Below are 27,776 nucleotides of genomic sequence, written 5' to 3'. Positions count from 1 at the left end.
GCCGATTAATAACGATGATTTCCATTTCTCTCCAAATGTTTGAGCAAATAACATTAACGGTCTTGATTGCAAATACAAAAGGATTCGGTTTGGAGAGGTCTAAGAATGTTATAATCTCTTAGTAAAAATAGGAGAAGCAAAAATAATAAAAATAGAAGAAGCAAAAAAAAAAAAAACGATTCGTTGTCCTTACATACATGGGTTGCAAATAACTTCCTTTCTGTGGTTATTACTGATAACAATTAATCTTTTGATATACGATTGCAAAGTGCAAGCAAAATGATATTGATAATAATCAAACGAAACGATCCTTTTATACCTTATGGTGTTAGAAATTAAAGGCCTCTACCTTTGATCGCATCCGATCGTCTTTGAGTTTTCAAAGTTTCTAGTAATCAATGGTCATACAACTGTTTACCTCAGTCATCTTCTCAGATAAAAGCCAAAAAATTGACATAGTACTCAAAGTTAAACGTTGGAATATTAATTTCCCTTTGTCAGATTTTGTTTGCATTCGTATCATACTTCACACCATAATGGCGCCCGCGGAAAGATAATTGACTACCGTGACAATAACTTCACCTTCGCTTTCTTAAATGCCTACATCGAGTAAATAAAAAAATCAAAGATGCTGCTTTTCTAGTGAAGGAATAAAGAATTTGCTAATTTTTAAAGAGTTAAATCGGAAATTCTTATGTTATTTAAGCCCTGTCAGAAACCGGGAACGAGGTAATCTAACAAGCCGACGGAAGATGCTTGAGCGGTGTCGCGCTGGTTGGTGCAGCTGACTCAAGGAAACAGAAAGTGCATCTAAAGTAACAAAGTTATACCAAACGTATTCTCAATTTTGAAAGGATGCAAAACATGTGGATCCAGCATCAGCATAGCTAAACTAGTATAAAAATAAAGCTAAATACATAAACGACACCGCAACAACGATTGAAAACAACGACTTGAATGATGACAACAACAACTGCAATGTAATAACAATAATAAGCCGACACATGCAATTGTAAGTTATAACACTGAGGCACTTTTTTAAACACTAAAGAATGACCGAAAATGAGTCTCCCTTGTGGTTTCCCCTCAAAACCAGGAAGCAGAGTCAACCGAATGAGAAACCTATTATCACGTTGAGTAGAAACTATTGAGCTTGTTTATGAGTACTGTTTGGCAAATAGGCGAATTGTGTCCCGAGTCTAACAGGATCTCATCGATCATTAAAGGAACGAAGAAGAGAAATACAGCTCTGGTAGAATTTAGAACCGAGAGCAACTACAAGTAGGTATGCCAGTGTCGTAAGCATGAAACATACACATCTCAATTTGAACTGAATCAATCCCATCGTTTATTGCCTGAGTCACAAGACACAGAGAACCAACAACAGTCAACAACATATCTCGATATGGATAAAAGACTTTTTCGTAGAATCGCAAGAGGTATTTTCTGACGCCTGTTGAAAAACACGCGGAATCGCATTTTTTATTTCCAGAGTATGCCTTCAGCGCAGATGAGTGAAAACACTTATCTCTCATCAATATTGTTGTATGGCTGTCCTCGAACATAGCAGTGTATAATGAAACACTGGAAATTTTGGTCATGTAATTGAAAAGCGGAAAGAGGAGACATATAAATCCACAGTGAGCTAAACTCAACCAGAAAGTGATAAACTGGGTCTTTATTTTTCGAGTTTTAGATACTGGACCTATGAGATAACTCACTTGTACTGCTTGGGAACCATTTAACGGTAGCAGTTAATAAATTAAATACATACTTGAGGGTTACCAGGTATATCTCCTCCACAGAATATCACGCTTATTTGACAAGAATAGTGCAAATTACGTTGAGGATGACGAACTCCTAAAACTCGACGTCCGAAGAATTCTGGGAACTAGCTAGGATGAGTTAGGAAATCGAATGTTTATTGCAGGTATTTTGGATTCACCAAAATTACCGAAAGAAGAGACCACAATGAAAGATGACCTGAGCGGATTAAATTAGGTTGAAAAACAGACTAACAAATAATAGTAATGATAATAATAAAAAAAAAAAAACAGCTACGCGTCGATAACCAACGAAAGTTTGGAATTACTCTCTACCACTCATATCACTACGTTGCCATCTGAAGCCGTTGGTGTTGTTTGCTCGCTGTCTGACACAGGAAAAATCCAATGAATCAAGTGTTATTTTTTAAAACCTGTGACTTCTGAATAATTGTCGGCGCAAAAATACGCATGAACTCATGGAATGAAAAAGTAAGCTAGATATATTTTCTGTTCAATTTTGTAACGTCTGAGTTCTACTAATTAAGGTTGTTTGCCTTCCGTTTAACGTAAAATTCAAGACCGATTCAGCATATTACATATCTGAGGTAAAAAATAGCGCGTAAACTTCAGGCGTCCTTTACTGAGTAATAATTCATAATTGTCATAACCTTCTGTTTGACTAACTGGCTTATAATACAGATGCTATTGACAAACCATGGCGAGTGTTATTTTATGATGGGAATTTTGCGGTGTTACTCAAAAGGGGAAAACATTTATTGACAACGGTTGAGACTCTGAAGCTCCTCACTAAAACATGTTCGAGGTAGGTAGAAAATACATGTGAATTCTTTTCACCTGAATGAGAATCCAGCCAGCTTTGTCGCTTACATAGTAAGAAAATCACTAAGTCAAGGAAACGAAGTTCAAAATTTATGGCGCGCCGGAGACATATAAAAACCTGCGCGTACATATTGTAAGAATTATATTCCATACTTGAGGCAGATGGCTTCACTTAAAATCGTTCGTACGGAGATCGTTAATTTTATTTGAAAGGTTCGAAACTTTGCATTTTAAAAAAGCCAACAACTGACTAGCCGCACTATTCAACATCTCAAATTTTCTGTTTTTGCAATTTTTAAATTTGAAATGAAACGAAGTAATGCAAAAGATGTACATGGTCGATAGTTCACTACGACAATTTTTTTTCAGTAAGCGAAATTGACAAATAGTGACGAAAATTCAACCGGTGAGCTTTATTTTCAAAACATCGCGAATGTCAAATTCACTTTTATACATTTTCAAGACAGGTGTCTGAAGAATTGATAGTAGTTTCGGTGATATTCTTGCTGGAACATTATTTTCATTATGCGGCAAGAATGATTGTGTTATCATCAAACCACAATCTCTCCTGCCGATAAATTTCGTCAGGATTTCATGGAATATTCAAGACAAGCTTAAGGCCCGTATGCATATTTAACAAAATGCATGATTTTGGAGTATTTTACTTGGAAACTTGACAAAGATATCTTTTTACAATCAGTTGTAAGAAAGAAAAATTAATTGTCTATCATTCATCGTTTAAAAAAGACATTTTAAATGTTTGTAGATTGAAAATGGGCTTCTTAATTCATGAGATCATATTTTTTTGTAAACAATTTTTTTTGTTTTTCTAAGCTTCCTTCGCCAAGCTATAAATAATTCATAGTTTCTCGCTCTGATTTTGATGTCTACAAGGGAGATAAGGCCCACAGGGATGTAAATCACTTGCTTAGGGCATTACCTAGGTAACGATGACGTATTATGACGCGCACTGCTTTTGAGTGGCGAAAGCAAACCTTGATTCACGGCCAACAACGGCTATAGGGGTCGACACAATATCAAACAAATGATAGGGTATGGAAAAGAAAAGAAAAATCTTCATAACCTAGTGCAGCCGTGGTCGAGAGGTATATTTCTTGTAAATTAATTGTTAGTTCTATTCCCATTGCTGTGGGATTATTTCAAAACAACCTCACGCTTCTTTTCTGTTCACTTGACGTCTAGAGATATAATATTGAAATGAGGCATTGTCCTCCAGTCGCTTTTAACAAATGAAAATTGGGACTTGAAATGTTCATTTATTCAAACCGTCAATTACAATCATCGGAGAGAATTTCAATTAGTTTTCACCTCGATGTTTTCCAGTTTCAAGACCCTGTAAGCGCCGTTGAGGACGAAAATTTCCTACGCGAGAGAGAATTTTCACCCGACATATGCAACTTGCAGAGACTTAAAAATATTTTTGAAAACCATATTGATTTTTCTGACAGATTAATTCTCTGCAGGGATTTCACAAGAATTGCATTTCCGTAAACAGCGTAAACATGCATAGATGTTTGGGTTTTAACTGATTCTCGTTTTTTGCACTTCACAAAAACTCCTCGCTTAGTGCTAAGCACCGCCTCTGAAAAACATTCAGGTTTGTACGGCCTGTGAGTTTTTCCGTCGTGTTTAACGAACGTAGATAAACTTCAACTCAACAGTTTAATTTCTGAAGCAATATAGATAAAATTGTTCATAAAGAAACGAGGAAATAGGGGAAATAAAAATTAAATGTAAGATAAAAACTTGACCCTTTTTCGCTTGCGTAATCACGAACGATTTCGCTCAAATTCTTAGATATTGCTGCGATTTGATGTTTTTCTTTCCACGGCCAAACTACTTTTAACAATATTTTTTGTTAATATTTCATGACTAAGATGAATCGTGTTTAGCTAACACATGTCCGTTTGTCTTATCCAATTTTCAGTTGCCAAGCATGAGTTGGCGTAGAGGAAGAACGACGTTTTCATCGAGACCACCGCTTCAAAAATGTCTGATCTTGTGCCGTCGTGTTTTGGTGATACCACTGTTGGTTGGTTGCGGTTTAATTTTGAGAGCAGCGGCCGACGGCTTGGAATTGACAGACGGTAAGGATTAGGGCTCTTTTTGTCGTCGTTCTAAAAATAAAATCATTGGATTTTAATCTCGTTCGTTGTCTGTCGATTTTAAGGTTTGTGGTACACATCTAGAAAAGAGTAAGTAATGTTAAGATGCGGGAATCATAGCGGCACATCTCAGTTCTCTCGTTTGTCTTCAGCCAGTTTTCATGAAATATTAAGTTTTTAGCTGAGAAATGTTTTTGCGATCCTCAGCATTCTCTTACAACCTTGGCTTTAAAGGAGTATAGAGATTCGATAATGCGAATTTTTTAAGATTGCTGTTTGTTAAAATCAATGTTTTATCATAGTTTGTACTGCTTGGACCGGAACTTTGCCAATTTTCAGCAAACAAACCAAAAGTATACCACACCATCGGGCTTATTAGTTTATATTTCGAGGAAAAGTTATCCGGTGTGGCTAAAAAGAGAAGGGAAAAAAAAGGAAAGTCTACCTTCGCTTCTTCAATAAATATTCTCTCCGAATCTGGTTAAAAACAAATTTTATCGAGGCCTGAAGATCTTATCAAAACTCGCTAATTCCATCGTCATCGCTGCAGAAAAAAAATACATCAAAGTGTAATCTGTAGCGAGTGGCAATTCTAGGAATGAAGAACATCGTGACAGTCATAAGGAGAGTTTTTCGACAAAGAAGCTGGTAATTGTGTTTGGCAATTGTGTTTCTCGCTGGCTGAAAGTGGTGATTATTTTCGTAATACAAAGATCCTCGAAATGGCTTGTAAGTGAGAACAAGGAAGGAACTAGTGTCAAAGATTGTTTTATTTCGGTAATTGCACTGATAGACTCCTTCATTTCATGGCGGTTTTACTGTGTTTGTTTTATGTACAACATTGTAGTAAAAGATGAGATGAAAATTAATCAGCAAAGCCGACCAGCATGCAGCATGATGAACACAGTATGAACGGAACGGTCTTTTGAAATGCAAACTGCATTGTAAACTTTAAATGTGGCTAAAAAAATTCTACTTGTGTTTTGTCTCCTCTGTAAACCTACAAATACGTTGTTATGCTTGTTTATCTAATTGAGTTGTTGGTTTTTCAGCTTCAAATTGTCAACACCATTAAAAACATGTTGTGCCTTCTACTTCTTTGTGCGTAACATGTATAAAATGTAAGTGAGGAAATGAAGCGCACCTGCTGATGTAGATCGCTAGAAACAAACAAGATAATTAGCTGATTTATTTTTAAAAATAAGTTTTAAAACGTTTTGCAGCGATGTTGACTTAACGTAGGATGAAAAAAAAGAAAATTCAGCTAAAAAGTGCAGGCTCCATTCAGCAAAAAAACAATTTGAGGTTTTGATATAAGACCTCTTGCCGCGGGATAATCCCGTTATTGTCTCAATCCCTAACAACTGGGGACGAATTTTCATATTCTATTCTCCATTTCTCGTGTAGGACAACAGTCACTGGCGAGGTGTTAAGTATTGCCTTTGAAAAAGACCTCTCACTTATTACTAAAATGCAAATTTTTTGCTCTTGCCATCAAAGACGGAAAAGGGCAGTCCTGAACGAAAATACTGAGAAGTGCTTTACTTTTCGCCAAATAGGATTTTCTGTCCCAAACAACAAAGAACAATAAAGTGTTCTAGCTACAGTTATACAAAGTGGAAGAGTCTGTCAATTATCCTTCACAAGAGCGTTTATCGATTTGTATCACTTGAGATTCAGAGCTCTTATTTTGTGATAGCGACTTGTAAAAATACTGCTAATTAAAATTTTCAACTGCATCACCTGAACGAAAGACGTAATGTTCAGTGGTACTAATTGGTTTGATCCCGACTGAAGACAGATTAATTGACTATCTGACACAATGCAACAATCTGCCTTAACCGTCCAAGTTCACTTTAGAGTAAACATCACATTTTGATGGTGTCAAAAAAAACACAGACACACATAGAAAGACAATTTGGTACCATATAATTTTTTGCTTTTTTCACACCATCGAGTGATTTTATTCTTACTTGAATAAACGGGAATAATGACATTATAGAACTAACTCCTACTCAAATCCACGCCAGAAAAACACTTCAATTGATTGTCACAAACACCCAGTTTTCTTTTTTTTCAGTGCCTTTACTTCTCTTCCTTACTTTGTTTTCTAATTACTCTTCTTTAGTGAAGAAAAAGCAAGTTAAGTGTCGCATTATATAAAAAAGTGTGCGAGAGGGGATGGATATTTGATGGTCCTTCTTGCGATTAACACATAACCATTTTATCATGAGACTCGCACGGCCCGGAATTCTATTGAAAATACGTACTAGACAAAAAATTTCCCAATGAGACTCGTAGGCGATGGCGTGATTAGGGCCGGGAAAAGGTCGTGCAGCGCTGCAAGAAGCAAGAAGAAAGGAAGAAAGATAAAGGGCGGCAGTCAAATGATGAAATGCTTGATGACCAAGCCAGGTCGGGCCGCACGGGAAAATATTTGGCTCTCGTTAGGACCTCGCTGAGCTCGGAGCCAAATGTTTACCAATTCGGTCCTTCCCCTTAGTCAATAAGTACATAGTATTCCTTTGTGCTCATTTCACAGGATCAGTTTTTCAATCAAGACATCTGTTATCAAGTGTCGAGTGGGAAACTTGCAACTTTGAAATCGGTCATTCGAGAAACTATTCAACTCGGGAAACATGGTGGGCTCCCAAAGAAGCATATGGCTGGCTAGCGTTGCATATATTTTGTGTTCTCGTCATTTTTGTAGGTAAAGTATGAAAGTGTTTATTGAGGTCCGTCCTCACATTTTAGATACAGCCTTCACTTCGGTTGATTATTGGAGCAAGTGTTTTTAGTGATAGTAAAGTGTCACAAATTTTTTTTCAGAAATGTGAAAGTTTTGAAATCAGACAACAGTTTCTTTACCACCTACCTTTGCTCTGAATCCATTGCACTTCTAGCTCAGGGTTTTATGAGTTACGTAATGTGCACAAAATAGTTATAATTGAAAATAAGCGTTATTTAATTTTACTTTTTATAGCGCTTGCTATCGTTTGCGATGACTTCTTTGTGCCATCCCTTGAAGCAATATCTGAGAAACTGGATCTTTCTGAGGATGTGGCAGGTGCAACCTTTATGGCTGCAGGTTCTTCTGCTCCGGAGCTATTTACTTCTGTCGCAGGAGTAACGGTAGAAAGCGATGTCGGAATTGGAACAATAGTAGGGTTAGAGGAATCTTTCGTACTTTTCTGCCATAAATATGCTTAATCGCTCATATGAAATACTGTTTAATACCCGATGATATCACTGCTGAACTCTCTGTTATGTCTAGGAGTGCTGTATTCAACCTTCTCGTCATCATTGCTTTGACTGCGGCCTTGGCAGGACAGGTGTGCTTGGGTTATTGATCCATATTTGTAATATTTTTAAAATTTGTGTGTCATTTTAAGTTTTCACAACTAGTATCCGTTCGAGTGTGCGATTATATCTGTGTGGAACTCTCCCATAAATGGCGGGCCCAATTACAAACTTTTTTCTTCATGTAAATTAGCCCTTCTTGTCATGTATGAAAACAATTCTATTTTTCCTGAAAAATCGAAGCTCATTCGCATACACATGAAAGAATAATCATCTTGGGTACCATTATGAAAGAAGTCTATTCGCAAAGGTTTTTGATTCTACTTGCAAAACTTTTTTAAGAAGACTGACAGAGTCAAAATTTTCTGAAAAAAATGTTCAAAATTACTCTTTAGGCAATTCTACGTTTTGGGTGAGCTTCAGTCACATAGACGTCCGGCAATAGTAGTTGCCAAGTCATTTTTATTTAAAGCCTTGGACAACTCTACCTGTTAGAAACCAATTACAAATGAAGTTGACCATTTTTTCCAATTCCTAGGTTCTTCAGCTGGACTGGAAACCGCTTATAAGGGACTCCATCTGCTACGCCCTATCAATCGGATTTTTTTCTTGGTTTGCATGGGATGGCAAGTTCGAGCTCCATGAGTCAATCATTCTGTTAGCCCTTTACTTCCTTTACATAGTGTTGATGAAGTTTAACAGAAAGCTTATGGATCTCATGAGTGGGGCAAAGTACGTGACACTGTTTGAGTATGGAACCTAATGAATAAATATTTAGATTATTCATGTTTAAAATGATTCTTATAGGCAACTGGCATATTGGTGCTTGTAAAGGTTATCTAAATAACAATAAATATAGACCTAACCGGTTATTACAGCGACGCATACTCGTGGTACTTATTTTTCGTCAACTGTAAACAATGAAACAAACTGAATGAGGAAAATTATCCTCTTCTTAGTTATAGAAAAGTAAAAAATGCACCGAAAATTAGAAAAGCACGAATACCATACTGTCTAAAATCTATAAAGTCAACAATTTTTGAAAATAGAAACTAAAGGAGAAAAAATTTCATAGATATAAACACTTTCTAACGAGGTCAGCTTTATTTCTTGTTGCCGGTCACCATCAGAATGTTCCCAAGGGACGAAGAACTTCCATTGGCTTCCTATACACTGTTAGTACAACTTACTTCTAGTTTTACTGTTTGAGTGATTTCTTAATTTACTCTTCACAAGATAAACAATGATTCCATACTTTAAAACAAACAATATTCAACTAATAAACTTGAATTCTCGACACCAACTCTGTACACATTTTAAACTGTTTTATTCGTAACTTTCCATCCTATTAATGCTATGGTGAAATCGATATATTCTAAAAAACAAGTATAATATAAGTTATTGACCTAGACAACTAATGAAGACGCGAATTTCACAAAAAAAATTGCAACATGATTGTTGTTAAAATATGCTTCTAAACTTTACTGGTCTTAAGAATATAAAATAACTGAAGTAAAACGTTTCTTAAGAGCTCAAGTCCAGACTGCTCACCTAAATGCATGGTTTCAACAGTGCTTGCTGATATCCTAAACTCTTTAATTTTGGAAGGCCAAAAAATATTTTGTGTTTCTATTTCAAGACACAAGGGAGGACAAGTCAGTCCACAAAATACAGAAGTAACACAGTTTGTGAGTAGTGATATCGATGTGCAGTCAGACCACAACACACTGAGCTCGTCCGTTGCTGTTCTTCAAGGTCGGCAAGGAGTACCTGCAGGAAAGCTTCCTCCCATTAGACCTGTGGTAAGAAGCGTTTTTTTTTTTTTTTTTTTTTTTGATATATACGGACCCCCTTGCAGACAACTGAAGAAACAGTAATTCATCTAAGCCTCAGTGAGACTCATTTTACTACCTAGCTGTTTTTAAACATTATGAATTTCTGAAACGTTGAGTTTCTCTTTCAGGAAAGTAACGCAGATGAAGGTGCTAACTCAAAAGTGCTTTTAACGACTAATCTTAGTGATCAAAGGAGATTTTCACATGCTAACAAAGGACAACTCTCCAGATCATTTGTAAGTAAACGGGAGCCTGGATATCAGTTTAAATAAACACATATTTCACAGCCAGTTAGTATATGTTCTCGCATCTCTGAATCTTACATCTAAATGGACAAGACATTTCTAAGTCAAGTTTAAAGAATCTGTTCGAGAAAAAGAAGGCTAAGTTGGAAAGAGTGTGTTCATAGGACGATTGGGCTTTCGTTTAACGGCAATAAGGACAAGCAATAAATTTGTTCCATTGTACATTTGTCCTCGTCATTAACAGTAACTTTATCCACGTTATGCAATAGTAAAATAAACGAGTAATTAGTAACAGTTAGAAAGCTGAAATTCGTAAATATCATAGTCTCGGAAATCATGAATGTTTGGAAAAGTCTTCCTCAAAAAAGACGTTCAGAAGTTGATACTCGGCGAAGTTCATTTGTTTCCATGTAGATAGTTGAGGCAGACAGGACGAGAGGTGGTTGCGCTTCAGGGATGAAACAGTTGAATGGAAGCTGAAAGAAGCTTAGCGGTAAAGAAAGGAAACTTAGACAGAGGTGCTAAAGTGTAGCCTATGAACAGTCACTCCAAATCCTAAAAATAATCACTTTGAAGGTTGGGGGCGATTGTACACAGCCTGGCTAGAGGGGTGTTTCTTTTTAGTACAAGTGTTGTAGCTAGACAAAAGACATCAGCCAGTCATTCAAGCTTACACAAGTTGGTTACTGCTCTTAGAGCAAATTTATTAGGGCTTCACTAAAGGGAACCTATAACTGACACAAAACTTTAAAAACAGTCGATCAACCAAACATTCCTGTCTATCTTTGCGATGGATGTTCGTTTACAAACAGATTAATCTATCCCTGGGACGCAGCCATCACTCGACATCTCCAGTCAAGCCGCGGCTTTCAGTATCGTTTCCGGGACTAAGAGAAATTTATGACAATCCTAAGGCACATCGACGGAGTTCTGCTGGATTGGCTGCTCCAGGAGAAAAAATCAGGCTTAAATCAGTAGCACAGAAACAAGTGATGAAAGAGTACAGACGCCGTTCCGAAATGGTTGTGAGCCAGCAGCCTACACTCTCTGTTGTTCACGTGGACGCCAACGGAAACGCCCGTACAGTACCTATGGATGATGACTCGGAGACAAAATCTGTCGTGGACCCCAAGAATGATGTCCGAATGGATAGGGAAGAAGAGGCAAAAATGAAACTTTGCCCATGTCTACCTGCAGTATCCGCAGAGTTCCCTGAGTACCCTGAGGAAGGAGGCGTTTTGGCCCCATTTAAGTACTCGCTAGGATGGGTGTTATTTGTTGTGAGCTTTCCTTTCATCTGTATGTTTACATGGACCATTCCCGACTGTAGTAAGCCACACAACCGCAAATACTTCCTAGCTTCTTTCACGATGTCTATTATTTGGATAGCCATTTTGAGCTTTGGCATGGTGACGTTGGTTGGACGATCTGGGTGCATCTTAAGCGTGGACAAGTTTACCATGGGATTGGTAGTCATAGCCATTGGCACAAGTGTTCCGGTAAGTTATTGAATCCCGTGGTCACGTTTTAACTTTTTGCAGTCTTAACACTGGAAATGGAAAATTTTCCTTTTAAGGCGTCTTCCTATCAATTATTTCTTTTTTTTCTTCATTCACAGCATATTAAATAACGTTTTAAAAAACATCGATCGACATTCGAAAAAAAGACGTGCATTTTTGTTAACGCTTTGTTTGGTTAAGCACTGGTGATCAAACCATTAGCGTGCCATATCCCAAACCTCGCGCTGGACTAGCATCCCATGGGGGAGGGGGGGGGGGGGAGAGGAAGAAAGTAGTAATACTCCTACTCGCTTCACGGTAAGGGATAAGCTCCGATTGGGTGGGCCACTGGGCTCAAGTGCAGACTTACTTTTTTCGACTTAGTAAGGAAAGCTACCTCTAAACAGAGAAGTAATCAAACGAAACCACATTGCACATTCAAATAAAAAAAAAAAATCTACAGATAAACGAACCTGTTACCTTTTCTGATTAGGTCAAACACTCAAACGTTGTGCTAATTACAGATCAATTTCATAACTGAATTATTTTGCTTTTTTTTTCAGGATGCTTTAAGCTCCATCATTGTCGCACGAGATGGTTTTGGAGATATGGCCGTTTCAAACGCCATTGGATCGAATGTATTTGACATCAACCTTGGTATTGGCTTACCATTTGTTATCAGGATCATAATTGATAACTTTCAACCTATCCGACTTCTAACACCAAAGGAAGAGGTAAAATCAATGGAGTTTTCACATCAACTCGTACTTTTCGCATCTTTGCCATCAAAAGATGGTAAACAAAAGCAATGTTTTTTAGGGTAACTTTAGTGAAGAATACACTTAACTTCTCTTTTAGGAGCGTCTTCCGTGAAAAATATTTAGCACATGATTTCTTCCTGAGTCTTTTAATTTCTCATCATTGTTCTGTTTTAAAAATTTCCACATATCGGTATTATTTCTTTATTTTTAACTCTCAATTAATTTTCAATTTATATGTTCTTGCAGGAAATGTTATCGTCAGGAAGTCTTGTAGTGGTGCCACACGTCAAATTTGGTTTCATTTTGTTTCTCATTTTGATCGTAGCCCTTGGGATTTTCGCCAGCGTGCGCTTTAAATTGAACAGAAAAATTGGTATTTCATTTTTTACCATGTATGTCGCATTCGTCATCTATGCTTACGTTCAAGATATGCTGTGTGATTACGACTGCTGATGTAAAAACAAAGTACCAACTGACCATTTTAAAAGAAATTGTTACATGAGTGACTCTTTTACAGACCAGTTAGCGTTTTCCGTCTGAATAGTTCGATTACAGATTGATAGAATCCACCACTATCAATCAAAACTGGACAACAGCTAAGGTTAATTGAAATTTTATTTTTTTACAAAGTTCACATTTTAGAAACGATGAGAATATCTCTAGATGAAGTTTATACTAGGTTTCCATCGAGGCTATAATGTCTGTAACATGTTTTAGTGTTCTCTGCAAGTATTCTACTGACAAAGGTAACACACATCTGTGATATAAATATACGGAACTTATCTATATATGATATGGAACATGTTTCGAAAAACCTATCACTATTCAGGTCATCTTTATGGCTTACAATTGTATTGCAGAAGATTTGACTTAGACTGACACAAGGTCTCATAGGAAAATTTATCTAGGATAAGTTCTAAAGTTGTAAAAATATTGCTTAAGTTCTCTACAATACTACTAAGTTAAGTTATTACAACATTGTGATGACCCAGACGTTTTTGTACTCTAGATATAGGTTGTTATGAAGAGAAAGAGTCAGAGTCCTTTTGTTACCATAAGCTAAATGGTTGAAAAGTTTGAAAACAATCTTACATGAGTTTATATCTGCCAAAAAAACTTTTTGTGTTGAACACAAGGGGAATGGCTTATTAAAGATGTTACACTGTTTTAGGAAAACAAGCTAAAAAATAGATTGTTTTTATATTCAATACAACATGCTGATACAAAAATTACTTGAATGTATTTTTATCAGAAAAAAAAGGATATAGCCACTAACATTGTAGCTAGGTGGCTGCCAAGAGTTCTTGTCGCATCTTTTTTAATTTAGTTATCCAGCGAGATGTCTTGGTTTCTTCATCTTCATGAAGCTGAAATGAGAAGCAAAATACCCATGAAAAAATGTTGTCCAAGTTCATGGTTTTATTAGTCTAATCCATAATCAAAGAGTGCATCTATAAACTTGTAAAATATATGTCATAAAGATCTTGGTTGCACTTAGAGAAACAAAACTGAGTTTGCAGTTGTTCAGATTTATTTGCCTTTTACCACACCATGGGTTATTGTGATGTAAAGTGCTTGGAAAGCTGTAAACATTCATAAATGTCAGTCAGTTTACAGTCACTTCATGAATTCTACAACAACAGCATGTTGACACAGTAAGTCATACATACACTGTACAAGCTCTTTTAAAATAGATTGTGTTGCACAATCATACAGTTACAGACATTGATGACGAAGACAAAATTTTCTCAATAACATCCCAAACACGAGTATCAACATATCTTAATAGATGCTTCATTATCTCACCCATGAAGCAAACAGTCCATCCTTATCAGAAGTTTGTGATATAACTAATTGAGGAGCATTCTTCAACTCTGCTGTAGCTACAGTTGGGGATGAAATTTCTGGCACTGCTCCACCAACACCAAACATAGCTTCTTCATGGCTACCATCAATATTTTTCCCACCTATCTGTCAGAATGAAAAAAACCATGAATGTTACAAACTGTTAAGATACTCAGCAAGATTTCAGGCTGTCAAGAGATTTTATAATATACCTAGACTTTCACTCAACAAAATGAGCATTGCGATTGGTTGATTCTTAGTCATGTGCCCCTGATCAAATTCAAATGTATCCTGACCAGGATACAATTGTGCAATTGTTGTCTGTGTGCCGAATACAACAGCATGTTTTTGCCACATGATTGTTTAAGGGAAAGTCTTAATATGTAACAAAGGACTTAATGTATGGTCCCTTGGGAAACTAGTTAGTTCTGTTTTTCCTTGAGTCATGATGTTTCCCTTGTCTTTGTCTCAGGAAACATCAGGACTCCTGGGAAAACAAAACTAACTGTTTCCCTCGGGACCATACATTAAGTGTATAATGTTACCTGATGACCTTTGGAGCCAGAAGATGAGCTGAAGGACTGAGGCACAAATTCACTGCTTTCTATTTGCAATATTGTGTCTTTGTTAGGTGCAAACTCTCCTGTTAAATAAAGCAGTCAATAAACGTTATTGTCAAAGAGAAAGCAATTATTGTTGAATGAGACTTATAATAAAAAAATGGTAATAGAACTCACTTAATTCCTTGGCAGCTTTATCCCTTTTGAGTATTTCATCTTTAGATTCTGTTAAAGTACAATTAATTGTCAAAGAAAAGAGTATTAACAGTTTTATACTAAAATGTGTCGGTGAAAAATAAATGTATTTGCGCTATCACAGCTTACCTGCTTTTGCCAAAGCTTTCTTCATTTTTGCTTTAGTCTTTTCTTTTGTGAGCTTTCAGAAAGTAACAATGAATTGAAGACAACAATTTTTTTAATGTAAAGGTGCAAAGGGCAATTTCAGAAGCAGTAGTGATATGGAAAGAATGGAGGACTACTCTAAAAAAGAACTTGCTTTGATTGTTTTGTATTATAAAAAGAGTTTGAATATCAAGTATCCCAAGTATTTTGGATTTGCTTTGGTGTCGCTGCCCTAAACTACCTCATACAAAAATTACTAAAAAATTTCCTGCTTACTTTTCAGCAATTAAAGAGGAGATATGAAAATTGCATTTTTGGACTGCATAGTTAAGATGTTAAAGAAAGGACAATCATCACAGTTAATAATATAATGACAGAATATAAGCCTTTACTTTCAGTTCTTTCCTTTTGTTGGGATATGTTTATAGCAAAAAACATTTGAAATGTGTTTTAAAAACTCACTCACCTGTGAACTTGAATCCCTATGTATTCAGAGAAAAAAACTATCATGAGTAACCATCCACTCTGTCTACCTTTGGTTCATGTATTACAGATACATGTCACAAGATACAGTTTTGGAGTCTTGGCCAATTCAACAAAAAAGCAGAGAATACAAATTCTGTTACTTTATTCATCACCTTTTTCATTAAAAAATGTACTATGTCAGCCTTGCTTAGAGGTCATTTAGGATCAACATCACACAATTTAATGCAACCATCCCTCACCTTTTATCTTTCCTACTTTTTCTCCAACCACCACCACTGGAACTACTGCTAGTGCTTCTACTACTGCTTGATCGACTAAATCTGTGACCTGTAGTAGAATAATATCATTCATAGATTGCAAAGGTCAAGGTTATGAGGTCTACCATGTTAGATGTACATTACAAAGATTGCAGAGTTAAGGTGAAGGGGGTGGTGGAGAGCTAGGGTGGGGGTGGGTGGTGGAAAGCTAAGGTGAGAGGGGGAGGGTGGTGGCTAAGAAGGAGAAACAAGCAGCATGTTCCCCATGTCCCTCTTTGAACTGATTGAGGAACCCAATGATACTCCTACTCCTCAACAAACACAACAACCAGCGCTCATAAGTATTTCAAAACTGTGATTTCAGACACTGCATAATTTATGTTTACAATTTAGCCTGGTTTTACAAAATGTTGAGGAAGTGATTGTACTTCAAAGGTTAAAAATAAGTGCGAAAAATAATAAAACATCATTTTCACTTCCACCTCTATAAATAGCAAGTATATGATGGTAAGCAGCCTTTTTACTCATCGTTTTAAATAAGATTATATATTTAAGCTTAAAATTTGGTAAATTAGGATGGAGCTTCAGAAATAGTTCCCTCACCTTTTCGACTTGATCTGTTAAGAAACACGGGAGAAAATAAGAAAATTTAGAGAATTAACAGGGTATTTATTCTTAATTTGACTTGATCTATAAAAGGAAGAGATAACTAGTAAATATATTACTCTTCGAACCTGCTACGCCTGTAATCCTCATAACTACTGCTTCTAGATCGACTTCGTTTCCTCTCTCGAGACCGCGACCGTTTCCTCCGTTCTCGACTCCTGCTTCTTCTGTGACGTTTCCTCGAAGATCTGTGTTTCCTTCGTCTATCCTCCTCGGAATCTGAGCTGTGTCTACCCATTTCCACTGCTTTGCACTGACAAGTAGCTTCGATGCGTGGCCAGTTGAGGCCATGCTACAACTGCGGTATCTAGTTACTTTGCCAGATGCTTCATGTATTCTATATACTAATGTTTAACCATAGTCAAATTCTCAACCCCAATCCCCTTCCCTCTGCATCGCATTCGCTTCTAGCAATTCTTTTTTAAGTCGCAAAGTCTTACCATGGAACACACTCTTTCGCCAAACATGTTTTGTGATGAGACAAATAATTGTAAAGGAGACTGATTGCATTGTGGAAAACATAGCTTTGGGTAAAGGGTGATCTGATATATTGTAAAATTCCACTTCTGGATACCATATTTCCACCAACTAGACCCTGTGAGCAGGGTAACTGGGATACCTGGATGGTACTGGATCCTTGGAATCAAGTGTAGTGATACTGTGGGTGTCGGACTAGTATACTGAAATAGTGAGCTCAAGTCTGGCTAAGGCATACACCTATTTCAAAACACAGGCATGCTCTGCATGCAAGAGTTATTTTTTGTAGGGTGGGTGGATTACTTGAAACATTGTTAGTGGTCTACATTCTCACCAAAGGAAAGAAGAGTATTAACGCGGAAAAGAACGAAAATGTCGAATTACCTCACACACAGGTATTTTGTGGTAAATTATGTGTGTTGCGCGAATAAATGTCACCAAAAATAAACTGTATTGGTGCCACGGATACCTGTTACTACAAAATGCAGACAGCAGACTGCAGACCGGATACAAAATATAGACTGCAGACTGCAGAGTGGGTACAAAATGCAGACGGAGAATCTGAAGAGTTTTTACGTCTGGTATATAATAACATGTCATCTTACAGCTTAGCGAGCGTCACGCAATCGCTTTTCCGCGATCAGCCTTCACCATTATTTGCGCTATTGTGGAAAATTCCTGGCCCATTTCTTGATGAAAATCGATCGTAATATAATTTCAAGCCTTTAATATAGTCTTCTTACTTTGCGCGCGAGTTGGTTGGTGTGATGTCTGTACAGATTTTACCAACGTAATAAAAGTGGTAATTGTGAAGAAGAGCTCCCCAAAAAACCTGTCGGCCGTCTGTCGGCCGACAGTCGGTCGACTGTCGGCCGACAGGTTTTTTGGGGAGCTCTTCTTCACAATTACCATAAAAGTAGATGACGTGAATAACAGTAATGGTAAAGCAAGCTTAAAACGGCAGAAATCGCCAGAAACTAAAACGGATACACAGGGTATGAGTAATTTTTATTGATTTTATGAGAAAAATGTTTATATTTCGAAATATTTATCGTTGTAAATCGACCATATTTCGTTTCCTGTACACTGTTATCGTAGCTACGTTCCCTGGCATCAAGTGAATCCAACATGCCGTCTTTCTTCACTATCAGTTTGCATCCGTTAGAGTTTTGTTCTTTAGTCTCACGGTAAGAGTGTTGTTCAACAGATTGCATAGAGTATATGCAGTTTGGTTTCAGATTTTGCTTTTTACAACAAGTGTACGTTTTTCAACTAAGACATTGGCATACTTGGCATACAAGGCATTCAAGGCTTTCATGGCTTTCAAGCGTTGGCGACTCAATCCGTTCGAAAATTACCGCTCAATAACATCTTTTAGCGTGGATTGGCCGCGAACAATACGACTTGTGTATGCGTCTGTAAGTATTTTGAGCGTTTGCGCCGTGACACTCCGAGTGATCGTAATCTAAATACGTTGAAATATAAAACGACTGACAAAAGAGTTTTATACGTCAAATACGTATACGTTTTATACGTCCCGTGGTTCGTCAAAATTAAAATAACTCTTGATTACGCTAGTGTTTTTGAAGCTTCAGTGTTTGCTTCACCCGAAGCTTCTATTTTCACTGTGGTTTATCACAGTCTTTGACAGCAGTTACTGGAGCCTCAGCAGATATTTTAAGGCTCTTACATGGTGTAGAAGACACAGAGTACGTCACAGTAGAATTTCATCACAACCAGAAATAAGAAAACAATGAAAACAATAGTGTGACATATAATGTGTCTTCTACACCAAGTAAGAGCTATTTTAAGATTGTAATTCCCCATACACCGTGGATGGATTAAACAGTTTCAGTTGGATTGTCAGACTGATGAGTTGTGGTTCTATGTTCTCCTGTCCCCTTTCACACTGAAAGGTGGTCGCTACAAGTGCCCCACTCTTACCTCACTCTCTTAAATAGTTGGGATAAAAGGAAAACCTGTTTCTATTGTCACTTTATTAAAAACTTTTTAAGCTTCAACTACAATAGAATCAATTTAGGTTAATAATCTCTTAATAGGCTCCCTCCCTCAAGTAACCACCCTCCTTCCAATGAGTGCTCCCCCCATATTTGGGTTAGGAACCAGGATGCAAATTCAAGGAAATACAGTGTTATGGAGAGTGTGTTGTGTTATGGAATTACTAAATATAGAATTGAGGAAGTTTCTAGAAGGCTTAGTCATGCTGACTCGTTGAGAACCCTTAATGGAACTTTCTAGGACCCCTAGTCAGCATAATTTCTTATTATGTAATAGCAATGTAATGTTACTAAAAATAGTTGTATTACAGATCTCTGGAATGACTTCTAGAACATTTTGAAAAACATATATAAGGAGTTGCGATTAGTTAAAGTTAGCCTTTTCTTGATTGAGCCTTTCTTTGAGAGCAAAGCTAGCGTTATTACAGAGCTGGAGAGCATGAATCGTTGGGATTCTTTATTGTCATTGGAATTGTCAGCTGTGTGGAAGGCTACGTTGGAGAAGAGTTGTGTGGATATCAATAAGTTTCAAGGATGTTTGAAGAGAACTATGAGTTGTGCAGTAGTGCACTGAGACTATAGTTTATAGAGGGCTCTAGATAAGTGAATAGTTATTGTGCTAGTTATTGGCACCACTCTGTAATTCATTAGCATAATTACTTTGAAGAGTTAACATAAGTACTCATAAAACAGTAAAACAACAACAATTTGTTACAGCTCACATTTTTATTTCCTTTCACTCTGGATTCAAGGTAGAAAATCCTCTTAATCTACAACTTAATTGGTGTCAGAGAAATTTACATGTGAAAAATTACATAAGCCAAGAGATTAACTTCAATCCCAAGTTACTCCTGAACCAAAGGTAACAACTGGATCAGTTCCAACTGGTTTGTATGACACACTCCACATGCTGTTAGGGACAGTCACTGAAAAATGGAACACTTAAATAATTGGTTGTAGGTCTTCACAGTGATATGTTTTATTCAAGAATGGCACACGATTCATTAATCCAAAACTTTGCATTTTAAATATGACTCTGATAAAACAGAGGCTGAACTTGAATACATATATGTAAAACTCTTAAACTCACAAACTTCTCCTGGTTCCACCTTCACCAAAACTTTACGGCAAATACTTTTACAAACTTCATTTGGTTTCAAAATGAATTTTGCAGTTTGTTTGACCTTAAAAAAGGAGAAAGGCAGTTATGAGGATTGAGTTATGCAGTACTCATTCAATTTCTTGACCAGTGGGTCATAATAATATTTTTATCAATGACTGTAAAACAGTTTGCATTGCTATGTGAATATAAAGTCCTAATATATTCTCTTATTCTTTATGTTTGTTTGTGTCACAAACTGAACAGATTTTCACCTCATACCTGAGCCATCCAAGTGGCTGAGCAATCCCAGTTTACCTGGAAAAAAGTAAAAAGATTTGAAAAACAAAAATGAAAATATTTCAAATAAAAAGACTTCTTTGAGATAGTACAATATTACAAAGTGGCACACTGAGTTTTGCTCCACATTACAAACAGCTCAAAAGCCTTCATTATTAATGCATAATTAGATAAGCAAATGAAAACTCACACTTAAAGTTTTGTTTTCTCCCAAGGAGACTATGAACCAGTTCCCTTCTGTTCCCTCTGTCATAGGTGGCATGAAGTAGGGACGTCGGTAATACTTTCTAAACAATTTGGCAGCTTCTTTCTCACAATTCTCCCTGATATTGGAATAAATGTGCAAGTCCAGTAATTAAAGAAGGAATTTAATTCTTGCATGGGTAAAAGATTTGATTTTTATTTTTTAATGTGGTTTTTTGATCCTTCAAAGGGACTTGGGAGAGGATTGTGGACTTAACTTTTGCAAACCATAGAATTGTATAGAGCCTGGGTTAGCAAAACTTTTCTACAATTTATAGCACAACAGTAAAATCCAGTTAATACTTTCCTACCAGAAGGCCTGAAATTTTTGTTCTTCCCCACTTTTAACAGCCGAAAGCAGTTGCTGAGGAGTCTGGTACTGTGGTAAGGTTGTTTCAAACTGGCATTCTGTGCCGGAGTATTTTAAAATTTCACTGTTTTCATAGATCTGAAGACAAGATTCAAAGTTTTTTCTTCATTAATATTGCCCATGTATCTTCGCGCAAAAAGAATCAGTGATTTTGGTTGGTAAAATAACTTCCATTAATAAAATAGTAAGAAACAGAATGCTGATATCAGCAAGTCCTAGGGTGAAGTAATATCCCTGACAAAATAAAAACAAAGAAAAGGCATAAACAAGAAAGATAACTAAACTAAAGTAAAACTCCTGTACATTTGCTAAATAAAATATCAATTTGATTACCTCAGTCAAGAAATTGAGATGAAACATTTTCAGAGCTTCCCAATCATCCATAGCATCAGTGACAATCACAGGAATGTTGGAAAAAAGAAAATCATCAGCTACTCTGCTGGTACTAATATTAGCTACCCTCATTACTGTTTGGAAATCTTTGCATGCTTTACAATCCTCTTCAGTTAGCTGATCTTGAACATAGTAAGGGTTGTCAATGACACATTCATAGTTGTAAATTTCTGTCCAGTCCCAATATGGTAGAACCTAAAAGAAACAAAAGGTTGGTAAAATTAGGATAAGAAGTTTTTGTTTGCAAAGAAATGTTTGGTTGATAAACTTTAGCTGAGTAAATTTTGGCTTTGCCCTAGGAAGATATGAAATGGTCTTCTACACAGAAAGAAAATGAGAATTAAGACAGAAATATTCCTGCGTAACCCCATACTTTTCTAAATCAAAATCATAGTCTCAAAGGTAATCTTGACCATTGTTTTCTTTATTGCAAGTACTGTATACATAATAAAGTGAAGGATTACACAGAAGTCTTCCCAATAAGATCTTAAGATATCCATTACCAACCAAGTAAATAGTCATTTACCTTGGTGAGTGAAAAACACTCGGCAAAATTTATTTGTATAATTTACTGTAACAGCACTTCATTATCCATACAATTGTTGGTTAAAAAGGAAACAATTACATACATACACAATTCAGGGAAAAAGATTGCCTCTAAAGCTTCCCTGTTCTAGAAGTTGATATTTTCGACTAAGTTCAAACGTTACGGAAAATATTGGTAAGCCAAAAGCAAAGTAAATTTCAAACCTTTAAGGCGTATACAAAACCTACATGGAAATACTGGAAAAAAAAAAGTGCTTTACCTTCATAGCTACGAACTTGCCATAAATACAGATTTTACGGTAGGTGGGATCATAATAAAACAAGAAGACGATCAATGCCGCCAGCAAAGCAAATGAAAACAACAATCTAAGCCAGTGAATGTGTTTTTCCTTGCTCTGGACAGCAAGTAAAGGTTGTGCACATTGCTCTATTTGTGGCTGAGTGTAACCGGCTTTGACACAAAACTCATATAGCTTACGAATCTCACTGTCGACTAAGTTGATCTTCTCTTTTAAAGATAGATTTTGTTCTTCTTCAGTAACGTCCGAAGACACAGTCGGAAAAGCTTGAATACTCTCGTCCGCCATCTTCGATCATTAGTAAATTGTTGATCCAATTACCAATAAAGTATACCTAAGTATCACAAACGTTTCAAGAAGAAGTCGCCTTCTGATTGGTCAATTAATTAAAATAACCAATCAGGGAGGGTCTTTTATTCTCGCATGGCGACAAAAAGTCAGCTGTGGCAACGGAGAGAAGGAACAAACATGGCGGAGAATACTGACTTTTGATTGAATAAAGGTCATTCTATTACTTTGGAAATCCATATTTGTTCTTCATAGGGTATCATGCGTCGAGTAGTTCAACCCAGAAGATCACCAAGTCCAGTGTCAACTCATTCACCTCTAAGTGCGAGAGATGTTCGAGAGAGGAAAACCTCTTTCTCGAAGGCTTCTTCTGGTGCTGATCTGCAAGTTATTGAGTGGAATATTGCTGATCAGCTTCGTCACGTCAAGTATCACCCGGAGCACAGCCGGCAAGAGTTGTTCATGGTTTTTAAATATGCATTTAATCAACTAATTGAAAGCAAAGCTGTGGTTTACAAGTCGATTTTGTCACAGATTAAAGCAGAGTATGAGGAGTTCATTGATACTCTGGAGAGAGGTCAGAGCCAGACAATCTATCTTCAGAGAATGCTCAAGGCTCTGTTGTCGGAGAAAGAAAATGTAAGGCATTTTGTCCAGAGGGGCGATGAACTTGAAGAGAAAATGGCAAAACTTAAAAAGCATAATGCCCAATTAAGGGAGAAACTCCACATCATAAGAGCAGAGAGAGCTCGGAGACTGGCTTCTGCAGAAAGTAAATCGATGCATTCTGTTGTTAAAGAGACAAGGCTTCTGATTCCTGGCTTGTCTCTGAAAGATCTCACCGACTTACCCACTTTGAAGAAGACACTGTCTAGTTTAGAAGCGCAAGTATGGGAGCTGAAGGAAGCTACAAAATCTAAGTTTGCTGAGAGAAACCAGAAACTGATTTTGAAACAACAGCTCACAAAGAAGGAAAATGTGAGAGATCATGTGTTTGCCAATCATGAGAAATCAAAAGAAAGATGTGAGACCCTAAAGGTTGCTGTTGAGGTAAGATCCCCACCTCTATTTGGTTGTGTGTTCAAGTTCTCTCAGGAGTTGATATTTATCAGCAGTATTTGCCCAGTTCAAGTCATTGTTCAACAACACAGACAGCTTGGTTTGCTGTAGTACCAAAATTTCAGTATGTTGTATCTTACAATGACAACTCTGTTTTTGCTTTAAAAAAAATGTAAGATCAGATCATGTAAGACAGAGATATTTAGTTAATCTTAGTAAGTCCCTAAAAAGAGAGACAATCTCTGAGAGAGATTAAAAGTGTAATAACTTGTACTTACTTTTATTTCATGATCAGGCAGCAAGAACAGTGGTAGATAATCCAGACCAGGATGTTCATGTTATTGATGTTATATTTCGAGAGCTAGCAAACTATGGTAACAGCAAGTATGGGAAGAAGAGTGATTCCTTACAGTTCTTTGCAAGCTTTGATGAGGATGATCCCTTGAAGAAGAAAGAGGCAGAACTTTTGATTGAGTATGTTGATCACTTCAACAATTTATTTGATTTTGGACAGTTTGAATTGGCTGCAATGCATGCTGCCAACTCACCAATGGGAATTCTGAGATCTTATGAAACCATGATCAAATTCAAACAAGCTGAATGTAAGGAAGGTGAGGTGTCACCTCTTTTGATGTTCTGTGATGCTTTGATGGCCACAGCATCAGCGGCACAACCTCTCACGGGAGCTATGTCTTCTGAATGTATCCGCTGTGCGCTCAGTGATGGACGTCTGGACCTTGCTACCCATTGGCTTGCTCAGGAGACGTTAACATTTTCTATTCCTCTTGGCGATGCTTTTTGCAACTTCTGCAAATGCCTTAAAAAATGTTCATGCACCTGTATTCCTTTGGCACAAACTGTTTACATGAAAGTTGGTGCGCATCATCAAGTTGTTGCTTGTCTTTGCAGGCAAGGAAAATTCTCAATCATGTTGAATTATGCACAGAAGCATGCAAAGTTCACAACAGAGGATTTTAGATCAATCCTGCTGAGGAATCCTTCTCCAGAACTAGCAAAGCTTATGCTCAGTAGTCCTGGTACTAATGGCAGGGTTGGGTTGTTAAGTTTTGCATCTGTTGTTGGAGCATTTTTAGATGACAACAAACCTGAGATGTTAGTGAATTTGTTAAAGCATCTCTCTCAGAGCAGCTCTGATGACTTATCTACTGTGATGACAGATGCATTGTTTAATGAGACTAGGAGTGACAATATGGATTCAAACAGATGGCTGTTGGTTGTTGATATGTGCCAGGAATCTGGTTTGCTGGGAATTGGTGTTGAAATATTGTCCATTCTAACCATAAGGGAGGCACTAAACAAAGCATCCATTGCTTTTAGTATGGATTACATTTCTTAAGCAAAAATTCGTATTCAGTTTGTAAGAGGTCTCATATTATTAAAACTTAGTAACAGAGACACTAGAACCAAGATTTAACTATTTCAGCACATACCCAATACCTATTTCAGAGACTTCATCAAATGGTTCAATTCAAAAGCCACAATGTCTAATTGTTAGGAATCAATAAGGTGTCCTGCTCAAATAGAATAATTTTACGAAAAGTACCCGTGTAGAGGGGATACACAGGAACCTGAGGTGAGGGAAAAAGTAGGAGATTAGATTAAGTGCCCTATATCATTTTCGTAAGGACTCTTCTTTATAGACAAAGACAAACTTCAGTCTTAGTGGTGTGTAAGGAGACAACTGGAATATCAATGAAACTTTCATAAATGAGATTTATTTTCATTGATTATACAGACTGTTAGTAAATCTGTATGTCTTTTGCATTTCTGATCAAGACTTGCAAACTCTTTCCTTCATGTTACACAACACTACTTACAAAGTTATGAGTATCTTCTAAATCTTAAGAATTCACATTTTTAACTCTGGATGATATAATAAATACATTGTAGAAAACAAAATAGGCAAACAGAATTCACAACAAAAAGATAAATCTGTCTTAAAATTTAGTAAAAATTTGAATGACTTGGAACAAGTCACTTAGTGTTGGCAATATACATGGCATGAAACAATTTAGCCTGAAAAAATAAGGGAACAATCAGTCATTGACAAGATTCACTTTCATGTTCCACTTAAGAAGAGAAAGTGTAAGATGGCTCTTTCTGTACTATGATATTCTATTTAGCTTACTAAATAATTTCTAAAGTTCTGCAGTAGAGGAACCTGATCCACCTTGAAATTTTCAAACAATTCTGATAGAACAAAAAGCCATGAATTGACAATCTCCTGTTTCCTGCCAAAAATTTTTTATCCAACCCATACTCAGTGTTGCAGAATTTCACAAACTATTGATTCATACCAAGCCCTTTCTAGTTTCCTCTATGATCAGGTGTACTGATTGTCCAAACTACTAACATTATTGAGAGTGAATTTGTCCTATATCTCATATCTTCTAAACTTGCTGATATGTCTCCCTTGCTTGGAACCCCATCCATGTCTCTTGTGCAACTTTGTGACTTTGAAAATGTCATCACTAGGTGACACTAAGTGTTTTGCCTTAAGGTTCCCATCAAAGAATTCATCAAGAGGATTTTCTTCAACTAAAGTAAAAAATATAAAAAAAAACTTCAGAAAGTCAGAGTGTACTCTTAATGACTATGACAGAGCTAAGTAAAGCTACAAGAAGATTCTCAAGCACTCTTGCAATTTCCCAAGATTACTTAATTTATTTGTAGTTGAACAGAATGTAGGAACAGAATTTTTGACATAGGGATTAAATACTTTTTCAGCTAGGATGCTTTCAAACCCCATGAAAAGGTTATCTGTTGCCCATGCCAGAGGAGACCCTTGAGTTGTAACTCACCTTTTCCGTAGTCAAGCATGAGTTCTTTTCTTGGTTTGGCAGCCCAGTGTAATGATGAATGTGCTGCTCCACTCAGCTCTATCCATTGATCATAAGGTACAGTTATTCCTGATTTGCGCCAAAAGTCATACTTTTTCCTGCTTTCCTCGTCGCACAGAATATTACGGGCATTTTGCAATCTGCAATAGAATTTTTTTTGTAAACTGAGAATAAAAGGTAGATATTGAATATTTGCGCCATTTCCCCGGGAGTACTTGTTAAAATCGGCAGTGCCAAAAGGTAGATATTGAATATTTGCGCCATTTCCCCGGGAGTACTTGTTAAAATTGGCAGTGCCTTAGTATCATTTCTTAGCCTGCCTCAGATGCTCTCTTGTGAGAGTGCACACAACTTGAGAATGTTGGCGTATCTCCCTTTTGTGACGCACAAGGATTGCATCACTGACACGCCCTCCTAACGCCTCCAACGCATAATTTAAAGTGGCCTATTGTGAAACAAATACGAAATATTATGCAAAATACTAAACGATATTCTTTCTTCTTTTAGTTTAAAGATATGTACATGTTGTTTCGGACTAAAACACATCATGAGGTATTAACTATTAAGTTAAAAACTACTAAGAGAAGATACACCTGCCACAAGTACAATCTTCGTAAATTTGTAACGGCGACTACCAGGGTAACCCGCATTGAAAATCACCTAGTAGTAGAATTTGCCAAATTACATCTGTTTCCTCTGCAAAAATTTGATTAAAAATCTCCTGAAAGTATTTAAAGGCTGGTTTATTTTATTAAAATCAACAGCCTTGACTATTCTAAGTAATGAAGAGACTATTCATGGGAATCATGATTTAATTAAACCCCGTAATTATACAAACCTTTGGAACAACTTCGCTGTGTTTTGATCGCCAGGGTTCTTGTCTGGATGAAGTAGCTTCACCTTTTGTCGAAACTCAGTTTTAATTTGCTCTGCAGTTGCCAGCTCGTCACATCCTATCAGAGTGTAGAAATCGTCCTCTTTGATTTTCTTCATCAACACATCAAAGAAATCTTCCATCTTAAAGCGAATCGTCACTTTCTACGACGTAACAAACAAAACAAAACAATAACAATATATCGGAAGGGAGGGGGTTGTCAGTGGCTGGTACAGCAAAACTATTCGACTAATAACCGAGTGTCCTCCGTTGTCTATGCCTATAATTACCTACGTTCAGTGAAATAGTGGTCCTAACATAACAAGGAAGCATTTGGAAATAAGAAAGAATCGATTGTATGAAAAAGTATACAACTGAACAAAATAGGGTTTATTACGTTCCATACCCTACCCTACCCTAC

The 27,776-nt window shown here is 36.8% G+C and overlaps 5 protein-coding genes across 15 annotated transcripts; 2 read left to right on the top strand and 3 right to left on the bottom strand.

Moving 5' to 3' along the window:
* The first annotated feature begins 1,940 nt into the window (after window positions 1-1,940).
* Window positions 1,941-13,880, top strand: LOC113680925 (sodium/potassium/calcium exchanger 4). Of its 10 annotated transcripts, none has more exons than XM_089209838.1 (12): window positions 1,941-2,255; window positions 4,555-4,714; window positions 7,275-7,442; window positions 7,716-7,899; window positions 8,007-8,064; window positions 8,571-8,764; window positions 9,163-9,207; window positions 9,672-9,834; window positions 9,996-10,103; window positions 10,925-11,611; window positions 12,175-12,345; window positions 12,619-13,880. In XM_089209838.1, exons 1-12 carry the CDS (start codon window positions 2,235-2,237, stop codon window positions 12,823-12,825), a joined length of 2,166 nt encoding a protein of 721 aa, XP_089065964.1. In that variant the 5' UTR covers window positions 1,941-2,234; the 3' UTR covers window positions 12,826-13,880. The 10 variants fall into 10 exon arrangements, with proteins under 10 accessions (XP_089065964.1, XP_089065968.1, XP_089065966.1 ...); XM_089209842.1 differs by having other exon boundaries at window positions 11,027-11,611; window positions 12,619-13,601; XM_027197972.2 differs by lacking the exon at window positions 1,941-2,255 and adding an exon at window positions 2,342-2,589.
* Window positions 12,970-17,701, bottom strand: LOC113680928 (uncharacterized). 2 transcript variants are annotated; one of them, XM_027197980.2, is made up of 9 exons: window positions 16,597-17,701; window positions 16,466-16,479; window positions 15,845-15,932; window positions 15,586-15,601; window positions 15,102-15,153; window positions 14,955-15,002; window positions 14,763-14,860; window positions 14,179-14,343; window positions 12,970-13,739 (listed from the first exon to the last, which is right to left on the bottom strand). In XM_027197980.2, exons 1-9 carry the CDS (start codon window positions 16,764-16,766, stop codon window positions 13,656-13,658), a joined length of 735 nt encoding a protein of 244 aa, XP_027053781.2. In that variant the 5' UTR covers window positions 16,767-17,701; the 3' UTR covers window positions 12,970-13,655. The 2 variants fall into 2 exon arrangements, with proteins under 2 accessions (XP_027053781.2, XP_089065978.1); XM_089209852.1 differs by lacking the exon at window positions 16,466-16,479.
* A 2,029-nt stretch (window positions 17,702-19,730) lies between these two features.
* On the bottom strand, window positions 19,731-22,561 carry LOC113680916 (uncharacterized). Its single transcript, XM_027197961.2, has 7 exons — window positions 22,235-22,561; window positions 21,369-21,623; window positions 20,977-21,113; window positions 20,613-20,745; window positions 20,405-20,440; window positions 20,114-20,207; window positions 19,731-19,949 (listed from the first exon to the last, which is right to left on the bottom strand). Exons 1-7 carry the CDS (start codon window positions 22,559-22,561, stop codon window positions 19,858-19,860), a joined length of 1,074 nt encoding a protein of 357 aa, XP_027053762.2. The 3' UTR covers window positions 19,731-19,857.
* Window positions 22,562-22,697: 136 nt separating this feature from the next.
* Window positions 22,698-25,540, top strand: LOC113680915 (clathrin heavy chain linker domain-containing protein 1). The gene is made up of 2 exons (XM_027197960.2): window positions 22,698-23,611; window positions 23,916-25,540. Exons 1-2 carry the CDS (start codon window positions 22,823-22,825, stop codon window positions 24,975-24,977), a joined length of 1,851 nt encoding a protein of 616 aa, XP_027053761.2. The 5' UTR covers window positions 22,698-22,822; the 3' UTR covers window positions 24,978-25,540.
* LOC113680917 (dnaJ homolog subfamily C member 12) lies at window positions 25,335-27,773 on the bottom strand. Its single transcript, XM_027197962.2, has 3 exons — window positions 27,320-27,773; window positions 26,443-26,621; window positions 25,335-26,179 (listed from the first exon to the last, which is right to left on the bottom strand). Exons 1-3 carry the CDS (start codon window positions 27,496-27,498, stop codon window positions 26,016-26,018), a joined length of 522 nt encoding a protein of 173 aa, XP_027053763.2. The 5' UTR covers window positions 27,499-27,773; the 3' UTR covers window positions 25,335-26,015.
* Window positions 27,774-27,776: the final 3 nt, after the last annotated feature.

This window comes from Pocillopora damicornis, chromosome 6 (genome assembly GCF_964200805.1).
Source record: "Pocillopora damicornis chromosome 6, jaPocDami1.2, whole genome shotgun sequence".
Lineage (NCBI taxonomy): Eukaryota > Metazoa > Cnidaria > Anthozoa > Scleractinia > Pocilloporidae > Pocillopora > Pocillopora damicornis.
Note: the sequence above shows the minus strand (reverse complement) of the source record. Positions and strands in the feature narration are given on the sequence as shown.